The 22,188-nt window shown below is 38.6% G+C and overlaps 1 protein-coding gene across 7 annotated transcripts in view; it reads left to right on the top strand.

Moving 5' to 3' along the window:
- Positions 1 to 22,188, top strand: part of DMD (dystrophin) — a 2,096,968-nt gene that overhangs the window by 677,928 nt on the left and 1,396,852 nt on the right. For all 7 annotated transcript variants that reach the window (XM_070944209.1, XM_070944203.1, XM_070944204.1 and 4 more), the window contains exon 8: positions 10,666 to 10,844. In XM_070944209.1, the coding sequence (XP_070800310.1) occupies positions 10,666 to 10,844 (179 nt within the window). The remainder of the gene's footprint in view (positions 1 to 10,665; positions 10,845 to 22,188) is intronic.

Below are 22,188 nucleotides of genomic sequence, written 5' to 3'. Positions count from 1 at the left end.
TGACAGATCCAAAGGATAGGCTTTTTGCAAACCCAATGGTGGAATGCGAGACTGTTCCTTCTCCCGATCTGTTCAGAGAGATGGTGCATGGGCAAATGGTCCAACCAGTGATTTTCCCAAAGCCAAGTGGGAACGAAAAGAAGATCTATAATGTAGAGCCGGAATTTGCAGTCTCTACAACCTCCAACAATTGATGGCCCAGTGGCTGCCTCAAAATCCTCAACCATCCTAGCCAATGAGGCAGAGGAGTGCTTGAAAGGTAAAGACAAGAAGGCAGAGCAGACCCTTCATAAGGTCCAGCAAGCAGCAGCATGGGCAGTCAAAGCTACCACAACTGCTTCATTTTTCAGCAGAGCCGCTCTGATCTGGCTTCATGAGATGCAGGACACAGCATCACCTGGTGATCTCTGATCACAACAGAATTTTAACAAAGTAATAACTACACTGGAACTTATAGCAGACACCACTCTCAATGGCATTAAGTACGCTTCCAAAGCCATCGCAGCTTTGGTAGCTGAAAGATTATTAGTTTGACTCCGCCATTGGCAGGTGGATGTAAAACATAAATGTAAGCTAGCTTCTGCCCCAGTCAAGGGGAACAAGCTATTTGGCAAGACCATAGAATTAATACTGGTGGAAACCAGGGACAAGAGAAAAAATTTGCCTAAAATATATGGGCACGCCCAGCGGTACTTCTCACCCTATACACGCAGGCAGTTCTTTCCAGCCTCAGATGGCAGTTTTGGTCACCAGCAGAACCAGAGGCGCCACACATATGGCCAGACCCATCAATTGGACAGAGCCAGATTTAAAGACAAGACAGGACAACAGTTTCCTGGGAGAGGTTCATTCCAGGGCTCAACCAATAGGCCTTTCTGATGCAACAAGTGACAGCAAGAGCAATCCACCTATCAGTGGAAGACTGGGCCTATTTGCCAACCAATGGGTGACAATAACAGAGGACGCTTGGGTCCTGAACACAGTAAAGTGAGGTCTAGCACTAGAATGCCTATCCACACCCCTTAACTCCTTCAGAAGGTGCCCAATATCAAGGGACAGGACAAAAAGGAGCATCATGGAGACAGCAGTTCAACATCTGCTGGACATCCAGGCCATAGAAACTGTTTCATAGGACGAGCTCCCCCCAGAGAGACGGAGGATCCCAGATCTGCGTACCTTCCGCCGCTCCTTAAAGACCTTACTATTTCACCAGGCCGGCCTGGCCTAATTTTCTCCCTCTTTTATAAAAGATTTTTAAAATTTTAAATATTTTTTAGTATTTTATATATTCAATTTTAAATTGGGTTTAAAAGTTTGGGGTTTTAAATTTGTCGGGGCCAAAATTATTTAATTTGATTTTATTCTATTTTTTAAATTTTGTATTGTATGTGTTTTTATTGTTTGGCTGTGCACCGCCCTGAGTCCTTTGGGAGTAGGGCGGTATAGAAATCTAATAAAATGAAATGAAATGAAAATGAACAAGGACAAGGTTTCTACTCAAACCTGTTCATGGTGCCAAAGGCTTCGGGGTGGGTGGGGTGGAGAGCAATTTTAAACTTCAAACTATTAAACTGTTACATAATATACAAAAGATTCAAAATGCAGTCCCTCCAGTCACTACCGGGGAACGATTCTGCTATGCCGGCCGGCATTACCAGTACAGAGCCCTTCCATTTGGGCTATCCTCAGTGCTCAGAACGTTCACCACAGTGCTGGCAGTAGTGGCAGCACATCTCAGAACCATTCCGGTTTGCGTCCAATGCTATCTGGACAACATATTGATACAGTCCTCGACAAAGGCCAGGTCAAAGGAGGACTTGGAAATAGCAAAACAAGCACTGCAGAAGCATGGATTTTCTGTCAACTTCAACAAGAGCCAATTGTCTCCAACCAAGTGACTGCTATATTTGGGAGCAGTCATAAATACCACCTCATGCGAGGTGTATTTGTCACAGGAATGCCAAACCAGCATAAAGGCACTGTCAGATCCTAACAGCCCAAACAATGTCTTTGGATCTGCTAATGCAGCTCCTAGGCAAAATGGTGTCCTGCATAGCAATCATGCCCTGGGCATGATTGCACGCAAGGACATTGCAGTGGTTCCTCCTACCACATCCGAGATCAGGCAGGAGCAATGCCAGAATCACGGTGTGGGTTCCACCAAGGGTGAGGCAATCACTTCGTGGCAGACATCACAGGCCATAACCAGAGGATGTGGCCGTGGTGGGATTCTACTGGTTTGCACCAGTTTGGTAGAACCGGTTGTTAAGTAGTTAAGCAATTCGGAGAACCGGTTGTTAGAAAAAAACATCTGTTTTTAATTCTGTAAGGAATTTTTGTTTCCTAGCCTAATCTTTATTGCCCTGCTTACAGAAACTGCCTCTCCGATAACCCTTATTACATTCTTGGCAGTACGCCTAGATTTACTGTCGCTTCCAGTTCCAGAGCTTCTTGGAGGCTTTTTTTTCCCCCTTGATTTTCTTTAAGGGGAAGGGTTGTTTTAAGCTTTTTACACTGCTGTTGGGAGGAAATACTCCCCTGTTGGAGTTCTTCCAGCCAGGGTGCAATGATCAGCACTTTGAAGAAATAATTGAATAACGAAGCAGAAGCTTTTAATGACAAGGAACCATGATGAGTGATGAGTGACATTCAGCAAGGCTTCTTGGCTAGCTAGAAAGATTGACATTCAAACGTGAGTTTACATACCCTTTCTGACTTTTGGTCTAAAACTGGTTTTTGGTGAAGTTTAATTCTGTGCTTGGTGATGTTTAATCCTGTGTTTAGTGATGAGATAATTTTCCCTATTCAGCTTTGTTTGGAAGGAAAAATGTTAATCTCTGTTCCTGAAAAGAAGCAGCTTCGGAAATCTGGCTAGTTCCTGTGTCTATTTGTTCTGGTAATTGGTTTAAAAAGCAACAAATACTCTGTTTGCTCCTTTGCTTCATTCTGGAGAGCTTAAATGACCTCTCTGCTAAAGGGTTTCACTTTAAGAGCAAGAATTGGCTGCTGATAGTTATCATTGCATTTTAACTATTTTAATTCCTCAAAGTGCTCTGGCACCCTGCCTGATTTGTAACTCCAGTTTGCAGGTATTTCTAATCTAATGATTGGTATTTAGGGCAGCTTTTTGCAAGCAAAGCAGCTTTTTGTATTTTTGTACAGGTAATCCTTGACTTACAACAGTTACAATGGCACTGAAAAAAGTGACTTATTACCGTTTTTCACACTTATGACCATTGCAGCAAACTGTCATTAGGCAAAGAAGCGATGCCACATGACCATCTGGCCACACCCACCCGGTCACATGAAGCACTGCAGTTGTGAAATGAGTGACACGGTTGTTAAGAATGCTGCAATGGGCATAAATGATGACCAGTCATAAGTGCAAAGACCGGTCAAAAGTGTGAGAACCTGTCAGAAATCACTTTTTTCAGCCCTCTGAGTAGTCCCTGTGTGCATACGGACTACTCAGAGGGCTGAAAATTTATTTTTGACCGATCCTCACACTTTTGACCAGTCCTCGCAATTATGACTAATGTGAATGACGCAGGATCAGCTATATGAACACTGAAGGGCCCTCCTTATTTACATTATTGTAAGAAAGAAATGTGCTGGTTTGGAAGAACAATACTTGTTTGGAAGATTACACTAAGTCAGCTAAATTACATCCTGGGTAATAAATATATATATATCTTCTGAAGAACCTAGTTGTCAAGAATGTAAGGACATCCATATGGAACAAGAAGTTACTTATTATCAAAGGAAGCCATAAATCTACGCATCAGCGGATACAGAACTAAGGAGGATGTTTAGCTAAAATTATCTCATGTACTATAAATTAGGGCAGGAATTTAGTAATTAGGAAATCTCAATTATCATGTAACGGATGTATGTTAACCATATATGGAAAACTGCTGTGCTAGCAAAATCCTTTGTCTTGGAAAAGTATAAAACAGGGGTATTAGATCTCTTTCCTTTGTTCAGATAGCAAGAACCAATCTGCCTCTGAATCTTGCGCAATAAAAACTGTCTCTGGCTGACCCAGGAATGTTGTTTGGTCTCTTCATTCTACAACATGACTGTCCTCACATTTTATGTTTTGCACCCTATTTTGTCACCGTGGTGAAGAGAAGCAGTTGTGAAATGAGTGACATGATTGTTAAGAATGCTGCAATGGACCGGATCCGGGATGTTTCTGCTTCAAGCAGATCTAGACGCCGTGACCACCCCAGCAAGTCAATTTTAAAAAAGATTTTGGATTGGAAAGCTGGCAGAGCAAATACAGGAGAAACTAAAATTGCAAGTACTAAACTTTAACTACGAAAAGTCTATCACTTCCCTCTGAATTTCTATGGGAGAAAGGGAAAGTAAGATGATGTTTGATTCTAACGGGGTGTGAAGAAGTGAAAGTTAGATACTTTGTATCTAACACAACATATGTTGAAAGCCCCTGTTTAAAAGAAGAGGATTTTATTTTAAAAGGAGAAGGATTTAAAAATTATTTCTAAAAAAAGACTTGTACCACTTAAGGATTGGAATAATTGATTTAGTTGCTGGAAAAGTATAAAGTGAAAGTTTTATTGGGGGGAAAAATTGGCTGGCTTTTTTGAAAGTGATGAAGGCTTACCATTATATACATCAGTAAATACACAAATACTGACTGTGGATCTCTTTAAAGAAATTTCAGAATCATTTACCTCCGCATTAGTGAAAAGAATCGAAGGATTTTTCAAGAAGGATTTTGCTCAAATTCACTACAAAAATACAAGTGAAGATACTGTATTGGTATTTCAGATGCCAAATAATAGTGAGCTGCTGAATGAAGAGGTGGGAGAAACAATCCAGTTTAATGTGCCTTTGGAAAACGGAATGGATGTTTTTCAAATTAAGAAGGAAAGGCTGAGAGGTTTGAAGGAGAGTAACCAGGAAATACTGAGAGAGATTTCTCCAGAGGCTTTGATACAGTCAACTGGAAAATTGTCAGGAGGCGTTGGGATTTTTAACATAAGAAGGAGGATTCGAAGTGGAGCTTTACAACTTTTTTTTTTACAAAAATGGACTCTCAGTCGCAGTTAAAGAGGTGTGTTTACTGAAAGGAGCTACTTTGCGAAGAGAACAAGATTGTAAGATACAGCAACTTCAGTTGGAAACTCAAGAACTTACAAAAATAAAAGAAGGCGGAGGAATAAGACTGAAGAAGAAGATTCGCAAAAAAGTCAGGAAAAAATGGAGATGGAAAAACTATAACCCTCCTTGTTGGGGAGGATAGTAATAGTGAAAATGAATGACTATACCTGTATTTAGGGATATGATTTGTTTTGAAAAGTTATATTATAGTGAAAATGAATTATTTATTTATATTTAGGGACATGATTTGTTTTGAAAAGTTATATTAAGTAATGTTATGTTTGAACTGTTATGGGCCACTGACCAAACTTTCACTTTTGTCTTGAAGTATATTTCAAGGAATGCTTTGTTGAAGAATTTATATAAACTGATGGGTTAAAAGAAAAATATTGTGGATGTAAAAGTTATAGACAGTGTAGATCATTTAATGTAAGTTTATGGGTTAGAAGAAGGATATTACTTAAACTTTTATAAATTACATTAATGCTATATTAAAGAATGTTTTGTTGAAGAATAAATATAAACTTGTGGGTTATAAGGAAAATATAAATGGTGCAAGGGTTGAGGGAAGGTTTTTACAATATTTTTTATAGATATTAAATAGTGAAGATGGTATTTGATTATATGTAGTGGATTTGTAGAGAAAAAGATGAATAAGTTTATGCAAAGCTATTAAGTAAGGAATGTTTCCAGGAAGAATCAATATAAGTTTATGGGGTAAAAAGTAAAAATAAGGTTTTTACAATACATTTTATTTGAGATTGGTTAAAATATTTTGTTAATGTGTTAATATATGTAAGGGTTGGAGATGTGATGGTTAATTTTTAACTGGGCTCTGATTGTGTAACACTGGAAGAAAGAAGACTTGCTTATTATTGAAGAACGGACAAGAACGAATGTGGATTGATTACTTTCAAGCAATAATTGGTTTAAATAGTTATATTTAGATATGAACAAGGGGAGTTAAAGTGCAAGAGGGAGATAAATCTATAGATAGTTAGTGTATGGGTTTTTTTATGTTTGTTAAATGCTATACCCTGTATTTGCTCTGGGAAGTCTGGGGGGGGGAGGGTTGGGGCAGGAGGGGGGAGGGGGGAGGGAAAATATGTGTAAAATTTTTTAAAACTTTTCAATAAAAAAAGAAAGAAAGAAAGAAACATCAATGCCGGGGGAGGAGCTGACGTTGTGACTGAATGGTCAGAGGATTCCTGGGCTCCAGGATTGCCGCCAAAACCCTCGCTGCTGGACGGTCCTTTTTGGACCTCACAGTCTTGTTTTGACTGTGATAGTGGAGGGCACATCCTGATGATCCCAGGGACACTGCAAAGTCCCTGGTTGATCCGGGAGAAGCCTTTTTTCTAGCAACGGGGTGGCAGCCATAGTAGCTGCTGAAGTTGTGACAGCTCCAGAAGAAGAATAGAAGGACAGTGAGTCGATGTGGTCTTATTTCCTTCTTTTTCTTTTTGTATTTATTGTATCTCTCCTTCATCCTTTCTCTAGTTTTTAAGATTGTTCCCCTCTTAATTTTTCCCCTCAATCTTTTCCCATTTCCTTCTTTTCTCTTCTTTTCTGAGAAATATTTCTCCCTCTCTATTTTTATTTTGTCACTATCAGTCCCAGTGTAATCATCTATTTTTTTAATCTTCAATTATTTTCTTTCCAACATTGTGTTCTTGCTTCGCACTTGTTTTTTCTTTTTCCTTTTTTTGTATTCTAACCAGTCCTCTGCTTCTTTATTTCCCTTAAATGCTTCTTGCACCTTTTGAAACATCTCCCTTAGTTCCTCATACTCATACTCCCAATTTTCCATGTTGTCACTTCAAGGATTTTTTAGTTTATTGTTATTTTAACTTATATATAATTCAAATTCAAGTCCATATAATGTCTCTTTTTCCTTTTTTATTTCCAAGTAGTGTCCAATTCAGATATTCATTTAGACCATTCCAATTTCAAACTTTATCCTTTCCAATTCTTTTTGAAGTCTTGCTTCAGCTGTTTAAACAAATACTCCAGAGGTGGGTTTCAGCAGGTTCTGACCAGTACTGGAGTACCGGTAGCGGAAATTTTGAGTAGTTCGGAGAACCGGTAGTAAAAATTCTGACTGGCCCCGCCATCTATTCTCTGCCTCCCAAGTCCCAGCTGATTGGAAGGAAATGGGAATTTTGCAATAACCTTCCCCTGGATTGGGGAGGGAATGGAGATTTTACAGTATCCTTCCCCTGCCACACCCACCAAGCCATGCCCATCAAGCCATGCCATGCCCACCAAGCCACACCCTCAGAACTGGTAATTAAAAAATTTGAAACCCACCACTGAAATACTCCTTTAAAAACTTCTCACAATAATTCCCTTTGTTCTTTCAGTCTTTAAAACACTTATTGCAGTATTTCTTTTCCACCAGCAGATGTCTCTCTCCAATCCACAAATCCCCAGGCAACAAAATATCAATTATAAATCCACAAAGACAATACTTTCTCTTTTTCTTTTAATTCCTTTTATTGTTAAAGAATGCTTTCTCTTAGTTTTCTTTTTCTTATATTGTTTCCAATTTTAAGTCCAGGTAGAAAGTTTTCCTTTTAGGGCTTTAGTTTTAAAGTTCCACTTCGTTTTTTTCCCCCCTTCACTTTGAATTCCCAAGTGCCAATTAGCCGCTTATTTCAGATTGGGACCCCTTTTAAGCTTTAGAAAGTTTTTCTCCTTACCTGTGAGTTGGTCAATAACTCACCTGGTAACAATACTCTATTCAATCACCATTCCTGCACAAATCTTAGTTCAGTTGCCCCAGCTTGTAGCGGTCATTTTAATGGCTGCCGCCCCACCACCGGATCAAAGAGCTGCCTCCGACCCTTCAAGGAACTTGCCTGTTCCTCTTGGTCTTCAGAGGTGCCTCTCTTTCTTCCCTGTCCCTCCAAGACAGTTTTGGTCTGAAGACCCCCCGACAGCGGTTTGTCTGGCTGGGTGTTTGCGAAGCTCGTTGGAGCTCCGCTATTTCCCAGCCAGCATCGCTGCGATGCTTCCGGTTCCTCCCTGTCCTGTGAATTGTTGATTTGATGGGTGGTGTTGCCAACTGGAGGAGCTAATAACGTGCTTAGATATTTTGCAATGTTGTACGTAACATATTTGGGCAGAGAGTATCGCTGGTTTTAGGGGTTAAAGAGGCTATCTATGTCAAAATTGAACTGCTAAGGTGACCCTGATGATACAGATAAACCTCCAGGTGACCTTAACAACCCGCTAAAAAAATACAAACGACCAGCTGTCTGCAAGGAGTATAAATCCTTCCATTCCCCACCATCCAGTCAGAGCTGAAGAACCTTCTTGGATGAGAAGCGAAATGTCGTCAAAGAAAAACTAGAAAGTCCAGTTGCCTCTTGAAAAAAGTACCTTTGGGACTTGAATATTTATATTCATTAAAATTACAGTTACGTATTTCTCCTGTATATCCAATTATGATTGATTATTAAAAGAGAAATCGAATCTGAAATGCTTTACTTTGATGATTAGTATTTTAAGTTCAATTAAGACTAGTTGTGATTTGGGTATTCTTTTTGCTTTGCTTTGTTTTTTTTTTAAATGGGGAGGGGAATAAATCAGCTGAAAACAAGTTTCAAGCATATACTAATGTACCTAAATCAGTAGGAACAAATGTTGGCTTCTTTTAATTTTGTGTTTTTTTTAATTTTTTTGATATAAATAATGTATTTGACTAAAAGAAAAAAAATTATATTCAACTAGATTTCTGAAAGTAATACCCCCAGCAGGACCAAAATAAAATATGTGATTATCTATGTAGATAGATAATGCAGTTGTCTGTATTATTCATTACTGTAAAAACCTATAAGAAATTGCAAATATTTTCCCCATTTTTGATGTGACATTTTGAAAATAAAATAGTGTTTTTTTTCTTTTCATTTTACAAACCTTTAATCATTTAGTGCAGGAGTCTCAAACTCAAGGCCCGCTGGCCGGATTTGGCCCACAGGGTGTTTACATCTGGCCCACAGTGCCGGCTTGGAAATATGCTGCCTCTGCCAGCCAAAACAGGGCACAGGGGGGCCATGGGCGTTTTTGGCTGGCAGAGAGCTGCAGGAGGCCATGGAAGCTGAAAATGGGCCATGGGAGGGCTGTGTGAGGCCCCTTTGTGCTCCGTTTTGGCCAGCAGAGTGCTGCAGGAGGCAGTGGAGGCCGAAAATAGGTGATGGGGGCCTGTGCATGCCCCCCTGCCCCCCACTTTGGCCAGCAGAGGCACTGCGGGCCAGTCCTTTGATATTTCCAGGCCGGCCCCATGGACAGGAGGCAGAGTGATGCAGGAGGCAGAGGAACCCCACGGCCCATTTTGGCCTTTTTCATCTTCTCTTTAGCAGCATCTGCCAACTAGAACTAGGTACCCTGCAAGATCTGAATGGCTGTTGTTCAGAAGAGCCAAAAACATCTGGCTCTTCACCCAGGTCTTTGATGTGAGAGAGTGAGCCCCCTCGTATCACTGAATTTGTCATCTTTTATCTTTTACCTGTGATTGATTTAATTGTATTTTTTTTAATTGTTGTGAGCCACCCAGGGTCATTGAGAATTGGGTGGTATATCAATTTTGTAAATTATTACTAATATTAAGTCCTCCTCTAGGGCTGTGTCAGAACTGGTAACAACGATTGATAGACTCTTGGACAGTAAATCTCTCTTTGTCTGGAACTGCTGTTTTGAATGCAAAGGGAAAAAATGCATCTTGAGCATTTTTGCCACAGTAAATTCATGGTGTGTCAAACGCCCACCATGGCCATGCCCCACCCCACACCCTTGGCCCTCCGTGGTCAAACACAACACTAATAGGGCCCTCAATGAAATCAAGCTTGACACCCCTGATTTAGTGGATATGTGAATTTGGATGCAGTTCTTATCAATATGTTACATCCAAATTCAGTTCGTTTTCTTTTTCTTTTCATCTCTAATTCCAGCTGCTAACATTTCAATTAGACTGATATAATTTCTTCAGTTATTTTATACACTGGAGAATATTTCAAATAAAATATTAATCTTGTTTGGCTACCTATAAGATTATTATTATGAATAAGTATTTTTTTGTATTTAAATGTTGAAAGAATAAGAATTATGAATGAGAAAATATGTAGGAATTATGAGCGAATAGGGTTTTTTCTTCTTTTCTTAACTGTTGTTTCTTATTTATTTAGTAAATTGATAAGCCACCCATTTCATATTTATGACTCTGAGCATCTCACAGTTGAAACAGAATAAAGACAGTAAAAAAATAACAACAACCAGACTTAAAAGCAATAAAAAGGACATTAAAATAGCAGTCAAGAAAACTCACAAATGCTTAAATGAGCCATGTATTTATATATTTTGTTTCACTTTGGATGTAGCATTCATTAATTAAATTTTAGCTAGCCTTGGCATGATCCTTCACAGCTATTCAGTTTTTAGTTTACTGTCAATTTAAATGAAAAATGAATTACTGAGGAGCCTCTTTCTATGAAGTCTTATAAACAGTATATTTTTTGTATGTTTAATGTGCACGTGCAGATGTTGCAACAACTTATCCTGACAAGAAATCCATCTTGATGTATGTGACATCACTTTTCCAAGTCCTGCCCCAGAAGGTTACTCTAGAAGCCATCCATGAAGTTGAAACATTGCCACAGGAAGTAAAGCACATTAGAGAACAACAAATCCAATTACATCCACAACGGTTTTCTCAACTGGTGAGTCATATGTTTTTCCACCCTGTTATTTGAGACTAGTGAACAGTAAATTCCTGCAGTTATTTGTGTACTTGTTTTGTGTTTCTTTAAAAGATAAAGAAACTCCAATTATGAAACCATAAAGTTACTGAACTTCTCTGTAGTTGTTATAAAAATCTGTCATTTAACAATTTACAAGGATTATTACTGAAAATGCTGTTGTAAAAATGTAGATTTTTGTTATTTTTGTGTTTCATGTAATGTATATTAAGCTTCAATAATATGCACACATTTAAAAAAATCTGAAACAGTAAGGTAAATGCCAGGACACTTATTCTGACGTTATTAAGACTTTGCCAACCCAAAGTTTTCAGGATTATAATAATTTAGTAAAAGCTACTTGATTTTTTAAATTGCTTAATGTTATTTCATTGTCTGTTTGCTTGTTTCTTTTAACAATATGCATATATGAAAAAGCATGAATAAGTGGAAACTATTCATCAGTAGATCTACTAGGGAAGTATTTCATATATTAATTATTTAATATGCTCAGGTCATGTTTGTATAAATTACCATAGTTTTTCATTTCTCACATGAAGAAGTTTTCTTTTTAGCCAAATCTAATAGATGCCAGGTCCTATTATATGTTTCAGATAAGCTTCTTTCTAGAATGTGATGTTCTGATGATAATATGAACTTAAAAAGTAGCAGAAGCTGAATAATTAAATAAAGATTCAAATCAAGCATCCCAGGACATATTGTGGTTGAATATTAACAATTCATATGTAAAGTTTTTCTGACAAAATATTTCTTAACTCTTCAAGCAAATTTTCTTACCAACGAATACTTAATTGCTATTTGATGGTCTTTCCATACTCAAAAGAAGATACCAGATGAGACTCTCTAGGCCTTTTGTGAAAATAAAGTCTTTTCCAAGAGCAGTCACTTGTGGTCTCAAGTCATTTAGAAGAGAGTTTCCCAACCTTTTCGGTTTTGTGGGCCAGTGTGGAGGAAGAAGGGAGGGGCCCAGAAGTGGGCCATGGCCCAGGGGTTGGGAACCCCTGGTTTAGAAAGTGACTAACATTGCATATTATGAAGAGCTACTATTTATAGTAGACAAAATTCAAAACAAAATTAGCTAATCTTGTATTTCTTTATTTAATTTGGTTTGTGATGGTTTGCTATTCACAATCATGATCAGCCATCTCAGTTTAACACTGTAGTTTGCATACTTCCAGAAGTTATTTTGTTTTAGTGATGCAGTTATTAGGTCCTTTTAAAAACCAAACCTTAGAAAAGGCTGAAGAAGTTCCACTAACCTGTCAGGATTTCAGTAAGGTCATTCCCCACACCCCACAAAGGTTTATAAAGGAAAATGTCATTTTGAAAGGAAGACCTCTTTTACTTTGTATGAATACTCATTCTTGTGCCTGCAGTTGAAATGGTAAAAGAGAGATATAAGCACATGAAGTTCTTCCATTTTGACTGTGATAATATCTTTTTGTAATTATTATTTTGATATAAATGTATTCATAGACCATTTCTTGTTTTTGAAAATAGTTATGTCATCTCAGGTTTAGATTTCTATACTAATTCCCAAATTATTTCTTTCTTTGGATGGGCATGCCATTACAAATAAATTTCAGTCCTAGTTAGTCTAACCATTTGTACAATTATATTGTATGATGGCCCTCCCAACTATTTTACACCTTTGCAGAATTCTGAACATATTTATTCAGAACCTTTCTGGGTTCGTGTCCTTTTGCTTTAAGTGCATTTAATCACAGAGGTCTTTATTGATGATAGGCTTCATAGTGGGGATAATTACAGGTACTTCAAATATTTTTTCTATTTCTCATTAAACCTATAATGAAATTCTCTCTGTTTAATTCTTGAGCATTTTTTGAAGTAAAATGGCTGCTGACATTCTCCCCTGAAATATACTACATTTCATCCATTTTGTTACCCACATTCATCCATGTATGTCTGCTTTTCTTCCTAATTTCTTCTTCTTATATCAAAGTCAGTGTAGCACAGGGCCATGTGCACACCCCTTCACCTAAGCCTCGTTTCAAAAGCTATGTGTACACACAAACTGCTTATGTCATGTTCTCTGACCAAAAAGGGAGGATGTTCCCTCCACAGGTCTGTCAATATTATTTTTTTGTTGTGAATAACACTCTTCTTCTAATATGCCTGTGCTTGCTGTGGGAAATAAATGCACCCTTTTTGCTTGTGTCCATTTTAATTTTCAGTGATATTCTTCTTAGGGTTTTTTGTGTTATTTGGGTCAGCCGACTCTTTTTGCTATAAGGCTTGCCTTTTCTAGTTATACCTTCTTTTTTACATTAGATAGTTACTATAAAAATATTAAAAGCCTCAATAAAAGATTAAGTTTTAAAGACACAAATTCAGTCCTTAATCCCTTTATAACATAAATCTAAATTCAAAGATATAAATGATTACTATGAACATGGAGGAGATGTTTTGCTTGAGTTTCTTAAACATTTCTCTTTGCCATATTGAATCAGTGCAGAAATGAAATGTCATACATTTGAGGTTGCATGTCTTGAATTATAGACATCAGGTCATTTGTTCTGTATGAACAGATCTTTTCTCTGTCTCTCTCTCTCTTCATATTGCATATAGTTGTTTTTAAAAGGGATAATTACTTAAGACAATTTTGCATATTTTTACCAAGGATAACTTTAGACACAGATTGAAAACAGATATTGTGATAGCTGTATTTAGGACTTGGTAAATTTAATTTGACAGTAAGTTTGGTGTAGTGAAAAGCATCAAGCTGGAAGCTGGGAGACTGTGAGTTCTAGTCCCACCTTGGGCACAAAGCCAGCTGGGTGACCTTGGGCTAGTCATTTTCTCTACCCAAGAAAGAAAGCAAACCACTTCTGGAAAATCTTGCCAGGAAAACAGCAGGGACTTGTTCAGGCAGTCTCCCAGAATCGGACACAAGTGAACAGAAAAAAAAATCACAATATGACTAAAGCAAATTATTCAATAACTGCAGGATAACTCATATATTTCTGCATACATCTATCATTATTATTTACCTTCTGTGGTCTTTATTTTTGATTGTTAGATTAAGTAGTGAAAGAAATTAATTAGTGATAGAAATCACAGCAGATCTGCTTTTCATCTGTTGTTCTACCTGTAGCAATATTAACCGCTGTAGCTATATTAAATACTGTTTCTTCTACCCATTATCAAGATCAGTATTTCCCCATTTTAAATTTACATTATTCTATTTCTTTTTTTATCATATTTTAAGACAAATATTTCTGTATGATGTGTAGTAAAATTCATTTATAGCATCCATCTTTTCTCCTAAATATCTTAAAAACATAATTTGATAGGCACCCAGTAATTGTCCAGTTTCCTGAATGGACAATTTCATTCAATGGGGAAGGGAGATCTGAATCTGCCTGGAGATCTCTTTTCTGTCGCATCCCTCAAGGATCTCTATTTCCTCCATTTCTTTTTAACGTCTACATGAAATTACTGAGACAGATTATCCATTAGTATTATGTTTCATATCATCAGTATGGTGATATTATCTAGTTACATAAGTCATCCTAAAAAAATCAACTTATAATATTGGTGTTAGCCCTTCAAGATAGTCTACAAAGAAGCACAACAATTAAAACTAGCTTTATCTTTACTGTAAGGTTAAATTAACAGAATCTTGTGCTACTGCAAGTACTTCTCCCCACCTTTCCTTTTACTCTCTGGAAAAGTAGGAAGAGTCCCTTCTGAAAGAATTCCCATGAGCCTATGCATCGGTGAACTGAAATGTCTTTTGCATCATGTTTGTCTAATCTGTGACTCCCTTGTCTCCCAAGAACATTGCCACATACCATTGATATGTGGTGGGAGTTCTGCTCAATGGTGGAAGGTTGTAATCATCTGTATAGAGAACAAAAGACTCTAACTGAATTCTTTCAACACAGAGTAGTTTTGGGATTGTGAATTAGACAGGTCTAAAGAATTCAATATTTAATTTTGAATAGAGTTGTAGTCTTCTGATCAAAGGTGCTTCACAATGTGGGGGTTCTCCTAAATTCAACATTCCTGCTTTGGGAGTAGGCAGCAACTACAGCAGTCTTTCGATATCTACTTTTTGTTTATGTTTATGTTTATGTTTATGTTTATGTTTATGTTTATGTTTATGTTTATGTTTATTATATTTGTATACCGCCCTTCTCCCGAAGGACTCGGGGCGGTGAACAGCCAGCAGATAAAATACAAAAAATACAAAATTTAAAACAATATTAAAATCCAATTAAATTAATTTGGCCCACAGTTAAAACACCCCTATATTAAAACCCATAATTTAATAATTTAAAATGAAAACAATTTTAAAAAGTTAGGTCAGGTTAGCCCGGCTTGATGAAACAGAAACGTCTTTAGGGCACGGCGGAAAGTGCGCAGATCTGGGATCCGCCGTACCTCCAGGGGCAGCTCGTTCCAGAGGGTAGGTGCCCCCACAGAGAAGGCTCTCCCCCTGGGGGCCGCCAGCCAACATTGTTTGGCTGATGGCATCCTGAGGAGCCCCTCTCTGTGGGAGCGTATTGGTCGGTGGGAGGCTACCAGCGGCAGAAGGTAGTCTCGTAAATACCCGGGTCCTAAGCCATGGAGCACTCTAAAGGTGGTAACCAATACCTTGAAGCGCACCCAGAAGACCACTGAGAGCCAGTGTAGCTCTCTCAGGAGAGGTGTTACATGGGAGTGCCGAGTTGCCCCCATAACCACCTACGCAGTCGCATTCTGGACCAGTTGGAGCCTCCGGGTGTTCCTCAAGGGGAGCCCCATGTAGAGAGCATTACAGTAGTCCAAGCGGGACGTAACGAGGGCATGAGTGACTGTGCATAAGGCATCCTGATCCAGAAAGGGACGCAACTGGTGGATCAGGCGAACCTGATAAAAATCCCCCCTGGCCACAGCCGTCATATGCTCTTCCAAAGACAGCCGTGTATCCAGGAGGACACCCAAGTTGTGAGCCCTCTCTGTGGGGGCCAACAACTCGCCCCCAAAAGTATATCAGGATGCCGGAAGCCACAGCCACTCGGTCTTGGATGGGTTGAGCCTGAGCCTGTTTCTCCCCATCCAGATCCGCATGGCCTCCAGGCACCGGGACATCACATCAAGGGCATCGTTGGGGTGGTCCGGGGTGGAAATGTATAGCTGAGTATCGTCAGCGTACAGGTGATACTTTACCCCGAAACCACAGATGATCTCACCCAGCCGCTTCACATAAATGTTGAACAAAAGGGGCGAGAGAATCGACTCTTGCAGCACCCCACACACAAGGCGCCTCGAGGTCGATCTCTGTCCCCCCGTCAACACGAACTGTGACCGATTGGAGAGGAAGGAGGAGAACTACCACAGCATGGTGCCCCCTATCCCCAACCCCTCTAGTCGGTGCAGCATGATACCATGGTCAATGGTATCAAAAGCCGCCAAGAGATCTAATAGGACCAGGACAGAGAAACAGCCCCTGTCCCGAGCCCTCCAGAGATCATCCACCAACATGACCAATGCCATTTCCATGCTGTGCCCAGGCCTGAAACCTGTCTGGAATGGATCTAAATAAACCGTTTCCTCCAGGTACCGGGGAAACTGTCGCGCCACCACACTCTCAACAAGCTTCGCCACAAAGTGGAGGTTGGAGACAGGACGATAATTTGCTAATACAGCTGGGTCCAGGGAAGGTTTCTTAATGAGGGCCTCACCACCGCCTCCTTCATGGCGGTGGGGAAGTTACCCTCACTCAAAGAAGTATTAATAATCCCCTGGAGCCAGCCTCGTGTAACCTCCCGGGAGGCCAGTACCAACCAGGAGGGACATGGGTCCAGTAAACATGTGGCCATGCTAAGCCTGCCCAGAATCCTGTCCACGTCCTCGGGAGCCACCGGTCAAACTCCTCCCAAATGACATTCTCAAGGCCCGCCTCCGTCATCCCGCCTGAAGCTACCCAGTCAGAGTCCAATCCTTCCCGAATTTAAGCAATTTTTATATGTCAGCTGTAACCATTCCTGGACTGGGAAATTTTGTTCACATTCACTTATACCCTAGATAATTGGATCACTGTAACACATTCATGACACCAGACTTTTATTGGTATCTCATTATTTTTTGTGACATCAGAGTAACATAATAACAGAGTTGGAAGGAACATTGCAAGTCTTCTAGTCCAACCCTCTTTTTTTTTTTTAAACAAAACATAAAAACAACCATCATCCATTACAATTACAGAATGTGTGTCGATCGGTTACAATTCTTTTGTGCTTAATCCCATATCCAAAATGTATAAGTTACTTGTGAATTTATTATATCTCATTGTGTTATTATTCTCATTTAACATTTATTTAACAATGGCATTTATCCCCTAAAAAACCATATCATATATTTTATTATTACATTTATTTCATATTTCATACTTCATTTCCATGCTTTCTTATCTAGCCATTGATAAAATACATCCCATACCATATAATATTGCTTGTCTTCCTGTTCTCTAATTTCAAATGTCAATACTCATTTCAGCACATTCCATAACTTTCTTAATAACTTTCATCTTCCATAGGTATTTTCTCCTTTTTCCAATTTTTAGCAAATACAATTCTAGCCGCTTTTAAAACATTCATAACATTATATATTTCTGGTAAAATCCCTAATAAAAATATCTTTGGTTTAAAGTCAATGTGTTTCTTTGTCTTTTTTTCCAACCATGTGTGGATTTTAGTCCAATATCTTTTAGCTTCTACGCATGTCCACCACATATGGAAATATGAACCTGGTGTCTGATGACGTTACCAACACTGTTCTGATTTGTTCTTGAACATTCTAGCAATTCTCGTTGGGGGTAAATGCCACCTGTAAAACATCTTGTACAAATTCTCCTTATATGCTGTTGACATTGTCATTTTATAATTTTGCAACCACAATTTTTGCTATTTCTCTAAATCAATTCCATAGCCAAAATTTTCCCCCATGCAATCATTGTTTCTTTAACTTGTTCGTCTTCCAATTTTACCTCTAATAAATAACCATACAATTTTTTAATTACGGTGTCATAAGAACCTGTTAAAATTTTATCAGATTAGTCAAATTACTATAAAAACCCTCTGTTTTAAAATCTTTATCATATCTAGAATGTATTTGCATATATGAAAACCAATCCATCTTTATCTCTTGTTCTTCTAATTCTTGCTTTGATTTAAGTTCACCATTTTCATTCAATAGTCCAACCCTCTTCTCAAGCAGGGGACTCTATACCATTTCAGACAGATAGTTGTCCAGTCTTTTCTTAAAAACCTCCAGTGATGAAGCGCCTACTATTTCTGAAGGCAAGCTGTTCCAGTAGTTAATTGATCTCACTGTTAGGAAATTTCTTCTTAGTTCTAGGTTGCTTCTCTACTTGATTAGTTTCTATCCATTGTCTTGTCTTCTGGTACTTTGGAAAATAGGTTGACCCCCTCTTCTTTGTCAGCCCCTCAAATATTGGAACACTACTGTCAGGAACTGCATTGTATTCCAGTCAACTTCTGTATCTAATTCAAGGTGCTGGTTATCACCTTTAAAATTGTATATGGCTCCAGGTTTGATTAGCTAAGGGAGTACCTTCTTTTGAATTTATCCAATCAAGCCAACTATGGTTAGGTCCCACCAGGTCCATCCCTATAGGAAGCCACTGAACAGCATTAGAAGCATTTTCTTTCTTTCTTTTTTTCTTTCTTTTTAGGTTTTATTGGATTTTTATTTTTAAATATACATCAATATCAATACATGATCAGTGTGGCCTCGGTATAATTCATTTTGATACAAACAGCAGCAGCAGCAGCAACAACAACAACAACAATAATAACAATAATAATAAGCTGATCCTGCCTTTCTGCTACCAAACAGGCAGGTAGGCCGCTTTCCTTCCCCCCATTCCTGATCCTGCCTTTCTGCTACCAAATAGACAGGTAGGCCTCTTTCCTCCCCCCCCCCATTCCTGATCCTGCCTTTCTGCTACCAAACAGACAGGTAGGCCTCTTCCCCGCCCCATTCCTGATCCTGCCTTTCTGCCACTAAACAGGCAGTTAGGCTGCCATGGCTGGGCTTGGACAGCTATCCGGTGCAATTCCTATGGTTATGGGATTATCATCTTTGGATCAGTAGTGGCTTAGCCACTGTGAACCAACCCAGCCACCTACCATCACTAATGATGAGAAGAAATCAACAAAATTCCACACTGGATCGGTTGTCACCCGGGTCAATAAGGACCGCGTCAGATGCTATGGCTCCTGGACATTTGTTGAAAAAGGGCCTACAGGGCTCAATTGTTACTGCTAGAGAACCAGGGCGTGCAACTGCAAAGCGACTGAAACAAAAGCGCAAAACTTGGACAACCAAAGAAAATCAAGAAATCATCTAATAGTATTACCAGGCAGAACCAACAGCCAGGGGATTTCCAAAAAGAATGATGCAACTGTGGAAGGAAAACACCCGGAAAGTGACGTAACTGAAGAAAGATTAATGGATCAAATATGCTCCATCATCCATAATAAAGTTTTCACAGATATGGAAATGCAACATCTAGAAACATTGGCTAAAAAGAAAACAACAAGTAATGATGAACAAGCTGAAGAAACTGCTCCAACACCTCAACAAACTGACCAGCCAGTGGAAGAAACCAACATACAGGATGAAAATCCTCCTGTGTAACAACTCAAAAGTGTAGAGCTAAGTGATCTAGCAAAAATGCTGAAAGAAAATATTGAAAACCACATCAAAGAAAACATAGAAAGAAAAAGACTACCTACCATTTGCAAAGTGCATAGCAAACAAGTGAAAGATCTGTTAACTGCCGTGAACAACATTTTAACTTCCATCCCATCCAGCACACTATATGAAACCAACCAACTAATGTATACTACAGCCGCCATTATAACTGCAGAACTGGGTTATAAAATGCCAAAAAAGAAACCCACTGGAACACCAAAGTGGAAAATTCGACTTGAAAATAAAATTAAAAAACTATGAGGGGATGTCAGCAATCTGAAGTACTTGAAAGAAGGAAAACTAAAGAACAAAAAGCTGAAAAGTAGTTTACACAAAAAATACAACCTGGAAGAAAAAACAATAACAGAAATCATGGAAGAACTAAAACAACGTGTAATATCAACAGCAAAGAAAATTGAAAGATATGAAGGACGAATAAAACAATATCGTGAAAATATCCAGTTCAGAAGAAACCCACAACTCTTCTACCAGTCACTTGATGAAAATCGAGTCCAAAATAATGTTCACCCATGTAAAGAAAAAACTTTGAACTTTTGGAAAGAACTGGGAAAATCCAGTGGAACACAACAAAACTGCCTCCTGGATCAAAGATATTCAACAACAAACAACATGAAACAAAATGAAAAATATTGTACAACTGACATGGTTGCAAAACAAGCAAAGAAGGCCAAGAACTGGAGTGCACCAGGCCTGGATGAACTGCATGGATACTGGCTAAAACACCTGATCATCCTCCATCATCGCATGGCCACTCAATTTGATCAAATGCTTCAAAATGTAACAAGCAAAGAATGGTTAATAGCTGGTTGAACATACTTGATAATGAAAGATCCAGAAAAGGGCACAGAACCAAGCAACTATCGCCCAATTACTTGTCTGCCAACAACTTTTTACAAGAATACTGGCAAATTCAGTATTCAATCTTCTGATGGAAAACAGTTTGTATCCAGTAGAACAAAAAGGAAATTATAAAAAATCAAAAGGAACAAAAGATCAGCTTCTCATTGACAAAGTGATACTAAAAAATGCAAAATGAAGAAAAAAAATTTAAATATGGCATGGATTGATTACAAAAAGGCATCTGACTCATTACCCCACAGCTGGATTGACACCTGTCTGAAAAACTTTGGAATCAGCAAAAATATTTGTACGTTGTTGGAAGCAAATATGCAAAAACTTAAAACAGTACTAACAGCAAATGGGGAGAACATTGGTGAAGTCAACATCAGACGAGGAATCTTCCAGGGGGACTCACTTTAACCACTACTGTTCAATATCACATTAATTCCATTGACAATAATCCTACGAAACACAAAATTGGGATACCAAATCTCAAGCCAACATGGCAAGATAAACCATCTACCATATATGGATGACTTAAAAATGTATTCAAAAAGCACCACTGAACTTAAATCAATATTCAACACAGTTCAACTGTTCAGCAGCGACATCAAAATGAACTTTGGACTTGAAAAATGTGCTATATTATCCATGCAGCAGTGAAAAATGGAAAAATAGAAGGAATAGAACTGGGAAATGGCAACATGGTAAAAGCATTAGCAAAGGATGATGGTTACAAATGCCTAGGCATATTGGAAGCAGATAACATCTTGAATGGAAAAGTCAAAGAGTCAACACAAAAGGAATACATCAGGAGGGTCTGCAAAATATTAAAATCAAAGCTGAATGCTGGAAACATAATTAAAGCCATTAATACATGGGCAGTTCCAGTGATACGCTACTCAGCTGGAATCATCAACTGGACTTTGGCTGAACTGGAGAACTTGGACCGGAAAACATGCAAACTTTTGAATATCTACCACGCTTTACATCCACAAAGTGACATTGACAGGTTGTACCTGCCAAGAAAAAGAGGAGGCAGAGGACTATTGCAAATCCATCAAACTATAGAAGAAGAAAAATGAAGTTTGAATGATAAATTTGACATGGGCATGGTTTAAGATGGGAACCATCAAGAAAGAAATTGAAGGTTTAATACTCACTGCTCAAGAACAAGCACTACAAACTAATGCCATGAAAGCAAAGATACAAAAATCCACTGACAATCCAAACTGGCGACTTTGCAACGACAAAGTCAAAACTGTTTTACATTTAATATGTGAATGCAGCAAAATCGCACAAACTGATTACAAAGGTAGACACGACTGAATTGCTAAATTAATCCACTGGTCATTATGTAAAAAATATAACTTACCTGTATCCAAAAAATCATGGGAACATAAAGTGGAAAAAGTTATAGAAAATGAGAAGGTGAAGATCTTGTCGGACTTTCGAATACAGATGGATTGTCATTTGGAACACAACATCCCAGATATCACAGTTGCCGAAAACCAAAACGTACAATTTATTGACATCACAGTACCAGGAGATGCCAGAGTCGAAGAAAAAGAACTGGAAAAAATCATGAAATATCACGACCTGGCCATTGAAACTACGTGATTATGGATGAAACATGTAACAGTGATATCCATTGTCATCGGGGCACTTGGTACCATGTCCAAGAATTTTATAAGATACATCAACAAATTGCAGCTTC

The sequence above is a fragment of the Pituophis catenifer genome, unplaced genomic scaffold, assembly GCF_029215685.1.
Source record: "Pituophis catenifer annectens isolate HBS135680 unplaced genomic scaffold, rPitCat1.0.hap2 SCAF_4, whole genome shotgun sequence".
NCBI classification, from domain to species: domain Eukaryota; kingdom Metazoa; phylum Chordata; class Lepidosauria; order Squamata; family Colubridae; genus Pituophis; species Pituophis catenifer.
The sequence above is the reverse complement of the archived record's forward strand: the minus strand, read 5'-3'. Positions and strand labels throughout refer to the sequence as shown.